Source organism: Tachypleus tridentatus, chromosome 13 (genome assembly GCF_004210375.1).
Source record: "Tachypleus tridentatus isolate NWPU-2018 chromosome 13, ASM421037v1, whole genome shotgun sequence".
NCBI lineage: Eukaryota > Metazoa > Arthropoda > Merostomata > Xiphosura > Limulidae > Tachypleus > Tachypleus tridentatus.
This window is the reverse complement of record NC_134837.1, coordinates 121526709-121537610: the sequence shown is the minus strand read 5'-3', so window position 1 is coordinate 121537610 and position 10902 is coordinate 121526709. Positions and strand designations below refer to the sequence as shown.

At 32.7% G+C, this 10902-nt stretch overlaps 2 protein-coding genes across 3 annotated transcripts in view; one reads left to right on the top strand and one right to left on the bottom strand.

The window, feature by feature from the left end:
* Nucleotides 1-4432: 4432 nt before the first annotated feature.
* Mzt1 (Mitotic spindle organizing protein 1) lies at nt 4433-10621 on the bottom strand. Its single transcript, XM_076482945.1, has 3 exons — nt 10483-10621; nt 9003-9148; nt 4433-8252 (listed from the first exon to the last, which is right to left on the bottom strand). Exons 1-3 carry the CDS (start codon nt 10547-10549, stop codon nt 8232-8234), a joined length of 234 nt encoding a protein of 77 aa, XP_076339060.1. The 5' UTR covers nt 10550-10621; the 3' UTR covers nt 4433-8231.
* The window catches only part of LOC143240476 (uncharacterized), a 25226-nt gene continuing 24930 nt past the window's right edge, over nt 10607-10902 (top strand). For both annotated transcript variants that reach the window (XM_076482944.1, XM_076482943.1), the window contains exon 1: nt 10607-10703. The gene's annotated coding sequence lies outside the window, so the exon portion shown is untranslated. The remainder of the gene's footprint in view (nt 10704-10902) is intronic.

Here is a 10902-nt window from a genome sequence, read left to right as displayed (position 1 = left end):
TTCTTCACAATCAATGAATGCAGCCACGAACTAGGATTCCTATAGAGGGAGTATCGGAAGTTTCGAACTGTTGTATTACGGTAAGTAACTATGAGGAGTATGCATTATTTTATTGGTATATCACTGTTTATTATTTATGTATTAAAGATACAAAAATAAATACATAAACCACGTGCACACAAAAACGAAACGCAATGAGACAAATGTTTTCGAAAAATAGATCTTACTTTTGTAAAGATATATGCCGTGCCCCCGAAAAATACTGTCTACTGAAAACAATGGATTTCTAGACTACTTTTCTTGTGATCTGTTTATAATTTATTATGTGACAACTAAATATAGCTAATGAAAAATGAAAACTTGATAACAAATAAGGTTAACATGTAAAACTGCGTGCTTAATGGAGAATACTTAAGTTGTGTAGTATAAACGCTGACCAGGCATTTTAAAGACACCGACGCCTAATAAAAGGGTTGATCAAAGCTTTCAATGTAACGAGTGAAAATGCAAATCGCGCACTTCTTCGTTTTTCTTGACATATATCAATTGTTTTTGAATTTCGCGCAAAGCTACTCGAGGACTATCTGCGCTAGCCGTCCCTAATTTAGCAGTGTAAGACTAGAGAGAAGGCAGCTAGTCGCCACCACCCACCGCCAACTCTTTTACCAACGAATAGTGGGATTGACCGTAACATTATAACGCCCCATGGCTGAAAGGGTGAGCATGTTTGATACGACCGGGATTCGAACCAGTGACCCTCGGATTACGAGTCGAAAGCCTTAACCCACCTGGCCATGCCGGGTCGACATATATCAACCAAACATAGTTTGCTCAGCTTTGTATCTGTTACTCTACCCTACTTTGTATTTACTTATTACATTATCCAAAAGTATCATTTGTATATGTTTTTTATCTTTACATCTTCAAACACGAGCAAAAACATGCGCCTTGCCTACCCATTACGATAATCTTTTATTTGTCTGAATGGCTTTAAGATAGGATAATTTTAATAAAAATATTCTCGCATTGTAATCATAAGTCATTAAACTGTTATTTGTAAACTTTACTCTTACCCGAAACTATCTGATAGATTATTTTAAAAGTAGTGTGGTAAAAGACCGGTAAGCAGTTATTTAAACATATACGTACCTGATAATAAATGTTTCTTTAGCGTACTTATGTAGAATGCGTCGGTGGTATGTTTACGAACTAACAACCCTAAAATTCGTTGGACCCTCACAGTGTGCAAAAGCCCAGCACGGCAAGGTGGTTAAGGCGCTTAATTCGTAATCCGAAGGTCACGGGTTCGAATCCCCGTCGCACCAAACATGGTCGCCCTTTCAGCCATAGGGGCATTATAATGTTACAGTCAATCCCATTATTCTTTCATAAAAGAGTAGTCCAAGAGCTGGCGGTGGGTAGTGATGACTAGCTGCCTTCCCTCTAGTCTTACACTGCTAGATTAGGGATGGCTAGCGCAGATAGTCCTTGTATAGCTTTGTGCGAAATTCAAAACAAAACAAACCACAGTGTGCACAGCAGTGTGGAGGAAGAGGTATTGTGTACGTGACCCTCCTGGGTATTGAAAAATTAAACATACCCAAATACCCACAAAAACGAAGCGAAGCACAGCAGATAGTCTAATGTGACTTTGTTGTAAAGCAACCTTGTGTAGAGCTCAGACATGCATATTTTGTTACGCTGATAAACAATAGAATTATATGTTTACTTATTTTTATTTTGCACTAGAGCATGTTGTGTGTTTGTAAACATTTGTTAACGAATTCTTCCCACAGGTTTGGGCCTAACGAGACCAGACAAAAGAGGCAAATGACAATATGTCCGGAAAATCTCCTGGGCATTAAGTAGGTGCGGAAGTAAATTTTTCATGGTCGCTGAACCTGAACTTTTTTTTTTGTGTGGCTTTCTTAGTGATTAAAGCGCCATACTTGAAACTGTTTATAATCCAAATCACGAGCTAGCGGAACTAAACATGATACACTTAGCCGGCTACCACAGCCGAGTTGCTTAACGGCCATAGGTTTCGGGTATGGATCTCTTTGGTATGGTTATAGGAAGAATCGAGGACAATAAAGGAGCTTAAATAAACATTTGGAGACGGCATGAATGAGCAATAAAAGAAACCTTTTTACAAATGTGCAACGTTTTGACAAGCTTATGACATCATCATGTACCACTCTTGAAGACATAAGCTTAACAAAACGTTGTGTATTTGTAATAGTTTCCTTCACTATCCATTAAAGCCGTCTCCAAATTTTATTTTCTGAAAAAATGAGTTCTTAATCAGCACATTAGGGCCTCGTGAATCTATAATGAGTGTTTGAACCTCGCAAAGGGTATTTTACCGGGTATTATTAAAGCTTTGGTTCATTTAAGAGCAAATTGTTTAAATCACAATAATCGTTAAGTGTTGTGCTTTTTGCATGGGCGATTATGTTATTTCATCTTCACAGGTTCCATGCACTGTTGATTACATGTCACCCTCTCTTTGTGTGGCCAAATTGTCCAAGATTCTGTCCACCTTTACTTCTTTTTCACAAATGTCCCAATTATCACCAACTATTCCATTCACTTTATCCTGATGACGTGACCAAAAAAATGCTGCTTGTCTTTTCTCATAATTTTGTTATCAATGTTCTTCTTGTTTCTGTTGGTTGTAGAACTGTTTGTTTTCCGGTTTATATACCCAACATATTATTCAGATTGTTACAAATGTGTGTTTTTTTTTGTGTGTGTTTTTCGTATAGCAAAGCCACAAAGGGCTATCTGCTCAGCCCACCGAGATGAATCGAACCCCTGATTTTAGCGTTGTAAATCCGGAGACATACCGCTGTACTAGCGGGGGGGCTGTTACAAATGAGTAAGACAAGCCAGAATGCTCCATTAAGTTTATCTCAACCGCACACAGGTGACATGGGAGAAAACTCTACTTAGTCTGCTGGACTTTTCCCGCCATTTAAGGAAATGTTTCTCAACGTATGGTACACTTACCACTGGTGGTACCCGGCAGGAGTAGAAAATAAACGGGAATACGCCCATTAAAATTTTTTGCCTCTAACATTGGGCCACATCTTCGTCCTAAGCTCACCAACATCGAGCCTAATATCCCTGTCTGGTCAACAAATAGCTACATCCCTTCAATTGAACAATCATCAACTTATTTCCAGTACATATGTAAATGTGAATGCAGTGGTAGTTATATTGTAATTACATTTGATGGACAATACTAACAAAGTTTATAAGCTTCTATGAATGTGTTCTGTTTATACATTATTATGTGATTATCCCCCCTGATAGCAGTAAGACATCCCCGAGTACCCTCCACCGACAAGTCTCAAAGTTTCATAGATGTTTAACAGTTTGGAAACACTGATCTAATTGTACGTTGTTTAAGAATTTAAAATTCTCTATATTGTTGCTTCTACCGATATGAGTGTTCATTTTTCTGCTGCTACTCCCCCCTGTTCTCGTCACTGCAACCACGTCATATTAAGGCTACCATTTAAGATTTATAATATTTTCGTTTGGTTATTAAGCACAAAGCTAGGTATTCCGCTATCTTTGCTCTGCTACCATGGGTATCGAAATCCGATTTTTAGTGTCATGAATCGTAAGAAGAATCACGATTAGTTTTCCATGAAGTTTACGTTTGTCTACCTACTGCACAAACTGTTTATTATACAACTTATATAGTAAAATGATTAGAATATATTACTGATCTTGTAAGAACTGAGTGTTCATTCACACAAAATTAATGCTCCAAATAAGCTAACATGGCTTAACAGTTCTAATTCAAACGTTTTATAAATCGATACTTCATTTGGCTTCTGTTTTCGCTAATTTCTGGACGCTTAGAACAAATACTTAAGATTTTCAACCTGCTTTTCATTGAGAAAATTTACCTTCTTTCAACTCCTTACTTTTGTTTTTCCAGAGATCATGGGTATTTGTAATTTTCAGTTCACCTATATAAATGTGTGTATATATATAAATATAAAGTCACCTGTTTGGATTTTTTTTTTTCTTCGCAAGTCACTAATTATTCTAAACCTGTTAACGGTACTCTTCCAGACAAGCTGTTTATGTTGTATTAACGTTAGGGTAAAATAAAACTTCAAACACCATTCCTAGCTTAACTAGTTTTAAAATACTGAATCAAGATTGGTAAATTAACTCAAGGGTGTGGAACAGTCATCGTTCTTGGCTTCCAGTGTTATTCTTGGTTTAAAAAAAGCCATAAATTATGTAACATAACAAATAGTTCTCTTATATTTCAGGGCAAAAACCAAACAGTTCAACTTAAAAGTACAAAGTCCTATTAGATATAGGGAAGAAATATCATTGCAAACTGAATTAATGTATTTTTGCATTTAGTTTCTTGTTAACAACACCCATAGTAGGAAGAATACGTGGAAAATTAATATATTTTTATTGAAAATACACAATAATTTATTGTAATGTTACATAAAACACAATGATTTAAATAAATAAATTTGAAATCAAAACAGTGAAAATAAACAAGTCATTCATTAGTTTTCATAGTAGCACCTATCACATATGACATCATGTTGTCTGAAATACTTTGCATAATGTAAATGATATATGTTAAACTTACACCAATAATACAGCAAATTCAACATTTACAACAGTTTAACAAAACAAAGACTGGATTTTTTTCCCCTACAGAACAATATATACATTTTCATCTTACTGTTTGTAAAGCATCAGAACTCAATGGTGTAGAATTTTTTCAATCTGACACAGTAAAAACACATCAAAGTTCAAAAAATTACTCTTACGGAAAGCAAGAGAATGCATAAAATTTAACCTAGAACTGAACTGCTTTCAGGGCTCACTGTAGAGGAACCTTGGACCCTGACCATGATGGGTTTTCCTTTCACTCACATTTCCTAATTTTACACATGCAAACATTTACTTTGCCTTCTACACCTCTGCAACTGTAGGGTTTACTAATGCTACTACATTATACATTACTTACTTTAAGAACAATCACAAACATGGATTTTTCATGTTCAAAACAGAAATACAGTGATCTCTGAACTATGTTGCAGTAAGTACACTCTTCACTAATAATTATTATTTCTTTTCTATTCATAAAAACAAAACTAAAGTTCTCGTGACAAAACTATGGTTTCATCCTGTGCTGGATGGCAACAGAAATATCTGTCATGAACAAAACCTAATGCTGATAGACACAAATGATTTTTTAGTCATGTTTACTTCTTACATTTCATACAGAAAATTTATATCTCTCATAAGCTGTATAAAGTACAAGTTGTTATTTGGATATATCCATCACAACCATTCAAAGGATAATCTACCAACGTAATATTACTGTTCTTATATTTTATTTATATAAAAAATAGAACTGGACTGATTAAGAATTATTTCCATTAGCTGTTCAGTTGCCAAACAACCAAAAAGTTAACTAACAACTTTTACATTAGTTGATTACAGTTACCTGCAATCTTATAGTGTTAGCTCAAGACCTTAAAAGTACTATCGCATGTTGATTATTTATACATTGTACCTGATTGTCATCCAACCAACCAGAAAGTGCCAAGTCACCATAAAATCTTCAAAAGCCCAAGCAAGTATACTATTCCCAGTAGTGTGGATCCAGTCATGACTCTTACAACTGAAATACTGCAGGAAAAAAAAGGTTTTACCTCACATCTGAGTAGTCCTGTGTTTAAACTCTACAGTGTACATGAAACATATAAAAACCAAGTTTACCACAGAAAACCTGGCATCCAGCTACCGATCATTCCACAAACCTAAGAATAAGGCTCAAGTTTAGGTTTTGTTTGTTAGAGGGGAAGAATATGGTAGCTTGATTTGTTAAACTTTAGCTTAGTTGGTATGTGAGTGGGTTTAAATCCGACTCAAGAAATAAATAAATTAAATATTACAACATAACAGATGAGATAATCAGAAACTTAATTTTGTCAATCAGAGTAAATAGGTTAAGTAAAAAAATTAGTTATTCTGAAGATTTGGAACAAATATGTGGAGTTTATGTAATAAAAAAGAAGCAAATTTTATGAACTGATTTCATTTTTTTGCTTAAATTCCAGAAATAAAAAAACTGAAATTGTTTCAATGTGACAGTTTATCATCATAAATCATTACTCCAAACTTCGATAACTAATAACAGGATTTTCCAAATTGTGGGACATGCTTTCCCAACAGAGGGCAGTATTTTGCAGGAGAGTCCAAAAATATTAACTAAAGAAACAGGAGAGTTGGAAACAATGATAGTCTATCAAATCATCACTTTGCTCTGAAAGCTTATTTCTGCTCTCACATTTACTCAATTCTCACAAGCATTTTTTCATTTAAAAAATTATTAAGAATAAATAAAAGATAACGTTGATTCAGTTGAAAAAAATTATTTTAATAACATGAAGGGGGGGGACACAACAGAAACCTTGCTAAGTTAGAGGGTGCCACTTCTTTGCAGTTTGTAAAACACTGGTTTAGAAGGAAGTTATTTTAAATTCTTAGTTCTGGTTTGTTTGTTTACAGAACTGGAGCTTGTTATATAAACGTGTAACTGCAAGCTTCTAGTACAACTGTTCAATATAACAGTCTTCACTATTCATATAATACTTTCCTTAATTTTGTTGTGTGCTTATTTTGTGTAAACAATTCTTACTGTGCAGAGAGGTGGATGGCCTAGCTATCCAGCTTCTGGGACAGACCTGGTATGTCTTTAATACATTTTTCAGTAAAATATTGTCTCTGTCCCCTATCATTAAAGATATTTTTAGGTGGTGAATTTTTGTTTTTACAGTAACAAGCTAGTATACAAGTTTTCAATTCTAAGCCTACTCTTTGTTGTTCATTCTTCACACAGTAATTACCTCTTTATTTAATTTATTCTACCATTTTTAAAGCACCTTGTGAACACATTAAAATTGAGTTTGATGATTTTCTATGTTATATAATACTCTGTCTTCTGTTATACTTGTGACAACATTACTGATTTTGAACTGTTGAACAGAGAGAAGGTAAATGGCTCACTACCATCTCTGTCACCAACAAAAAGTATGATTGACCTCTATGGCTGGAAGTGTAGTCTCTTCTGGTGTCAGATTTCAATCTCACGACCTGCTCTTTGTAAGCTTAACGTTTTAAACCACTAGGTTTTTAATCAGAAGAGCAACAGCTACTAGTGTTTATACATATAAAAGCTGCAATATGCAAAATATTGTTCTAAATGACATTGTTACTATACTTGATCTGTTCTTGTGGACACATTGTGAAAAACACCTGCATATATATATATATATGTATAAAATTGACAAGTACTTTATAATACTCACAAAAAAACAGAGGTTTTAGAAATTATGACAAAAAGTTATGATCATAATAATAAGTTATTTCACCATACATAAAGTTTTTGTTTCCTTCCACATAAAATTTCCACTTTTTAATGTGTGTATATATTATTATAAGCCACACAAAATACTTTTCTTGACTCTAGAATTTGACATACTCAGGGAGGGTATAGAATACATTTTAATGAATAAATATCAGTCATTACACACTTATCTCAAGATGGCTGTTATGGGTATTAAAACTTTCATTAAAATAAAGTAGAGAATAATATTTTGACTTTCTAAGGTCATTTTCTTTGTTAACCTGAAGATGACCTAAGAAGGTCAAAATATTGTTCTCTATTTTAATAAAAGTTTTAAAACCTATATCAGCCATCTTGAGATACATTTTTGTTTCAAGTGGGGTTCTTGTCATATCAAATAGTTATTACTTGTTTAACCTTCACAAATACACTTCAACCATTAACAGAAACTAATGATGTCTTACAGAGATTCAATCACATTTAAAAACAAAGTTAATTCACCCTAGCTACTTGTGTGTAAGATAAGGACAACTGTTGTAACAAGTATACATTTTCCACTTATGAAAACATACACCTAAGGTTTGTATTATTTTAATATCAATTATTTTTAACACAAGAGACCACTGTTATTATTGTTGGTATATACAAGATTTTTTAATTCTTGTCCATTGTAACAATGCAGGTATACTTGGAGCTATTGGAAAAAAAAAATTATATACAACGTTTTAAAAATTGACAAGTTAGTATATTGAGTTCAAAACAAAACTATTTCATCAATCATGGACTTCTTTCCATTGTTCATCCCTGAAGAGTTGTCTGGAGGTTAGTGGTTTGGTTCTCCAGCCTATCACAAGTGAGGAGAGACTAAATGTTACAACTACATATTTATTTCTGAGAGAATAAAATTTAAAAAAACACCAAGACTTTAAATCATGTGACAAAATAATTACTACTTGTTTTAATTTGTAAAGAAAAATTTAATTGATATTGTAGTCTAAAGTTTCCTGTTCAAACATATAGATATGTAAAATAAACACAAAGCAAAATAAAAAAGTTTACCGTATGGATGAGAGTTCATTTTAATAGATCATTTTTTTTTCAATACCACATTATTTAATGTAAATTTTATTTAAGAACAGTTAAACCAATACATACGTATGTATGTGTACATATACTAGATTATGACATATTCCTTTGAAATAACAACATTTTTTCAACATAATACATTTTTTTGGAGTTAAAACATTTTAAGATGAATGCAATTATAAATCCACAAGTGAACAGTTCATGATTAGACAAGATAAAGGTTTTCAGTAATAAGTAGCACATAAATTAAAAAGCTGAGATTTATTAGTAAATGAAACACAATTTTTTTAAAGATATAAAAGCTGAAAAATAATATGTGATGATTATTCCCCTCCCCCTCTTTACTACATTTCTGCCACAAAAGTTTACAGAATTTAGAGCTATGAATAATGGATTCTAAAAAAATTATGTTGACTGAAAGAAGCAAGTCACAAAACAAGAAACTTAATAACTTAAGACTTTCTGATGAAAGATCTTTCTTTCAAGAAGTGAACCTAACGTAACTCACTTTGACAGCTGCACTCTCCCTTCGAAGCTCTCTAATAACAGATGCTAAGGCTTCTGGGTTTACTCCACTTTCACAGAGACGAACACAGATTGCCAGAGTTTCAGTATCTAAACCAGTATTTAGCAGTCTTGATATCTCTTGTATAACTACAGAAAAAAACAAGAGTTCACAAAATATCTTACAAAATAATGAAACGGAAAGTATATATCATCATGCATTCTTCAATAAAGCACAAAATAACTGATCTCTGATTCCTCTTCTTGAATAACCTTATTCTAGTGAACTTTACGGGCTGCATAACAACAGGATGTGTGAACCAAGTGGGTCACTTTTGATAAGTAAAACCTGTTTTGAGGAATCCACATATATTACTGATGTAACAATAAAAGTGTATTAGTCCATCTTAATTTCTTGTTGCTGAATTTTCCACTGATATAAAAACAGTTAATGATTCAAAGTACAAAACAAATATCTTGAGAAAGCAACGATAAAAAACAACATTTTAGCCAATGGATAAACAAACGGTTCAGCTACATACTTCACTAGCTGTTTCAGTTCATTTAACAGAGAAAGAATACAGGTATCCATATTCAGAGTTCAGGCAGAAGTTATAAAAGTAAAATTTAATTCTGTAATTTTAACAGTGACAAATGGTTTTTCAGAACACAGAAATAAGAGATAACATGAATTACATGGTCAATATTACTAGGAATATGTACAATTTTGAAACTGTTCATCTGTTTTCAGTGGTAAAATAGAGAAATTAGAAATATGATATTTAATACTATAAAATGGTGCATATTAACAGGCATTTCCAAATCCAGCATTATACAAAAAAAAAGTTTGTTTCTGTTTTCGTGGAACAGCTTTCATAGTGTACTTAAATTACTTCACACTAACTGAACATTTTGTCTTCACGCCGACATTTATTTACTTTGAAAATTTTCTTTTAAGTACCATACGTTCCTTTTTTACTTATGATTGAGCTTTATGGTCTTTCTGGAAACTTCCTCACCAAGTATGTTACTTAAATATTTTATATATTTCTTTAATTTTAAAACTCCTAACTGTACATTATATCCTAATGTAACGAAACAAAAATTCGAAATGTAGTGTGTAAATTTAACTTCTAAGCCTATACACGTCTCCTGCTATTTAAATCTATACATTAAAAATGTATCTTAAGTACAACACTGCCATTAATAATATTAAATATTACCATTACTATAAAAATTAACTTGTGTAATTAATCAAAACACATTTGTAAGAGTTGTACGTCTTCACTTCTCAGTATGACTATAAGTATAATTTATGAACCAAATTGAACAGGTCTACATACAAAGCGCAATTTGCACAACACACTAAATGACTACAAATTATGCCATTAATGGCGCTTTCCTCAAACTTTAAAAGCTGTGATAAAACTTATTTTCGGCAAAGACGTATGAAAAGTTTAAAATTTCATTTAAAAAATATTTACTCTCAAACGTTTCTTTGGCTTGCAAAATAGTGCTTGCTGTTGATCCACTACCACCAGAATCCGCCATTTTAACGTTGATAACTCACTGCTGCCACCTATACTCGAAAAATTTTATAGCGATGATTGGCCCATTAAAACTAAGGCGCGATGTTCAAACATCTTTATTTTGTCTGGTTTTTATTTACGGGTACCTTTTCTTTTGATATGTTCGTATGAAATGGGTAATGTAACTGTTTTTAATATAACATCATATTGGTTTTTCAATGTTACGTGTTTCATTTATTTAGTTATTAAGTAAGATATACTTTAAATCATTGTTTTTGGTTGTAATGTTTCAGCCCTTTTTGATAAGTGTTAGGCATGCGTCAAATTAGAAACAGATCATATTAACTTTCGATATTAATGTTTTTAGTATCTTAT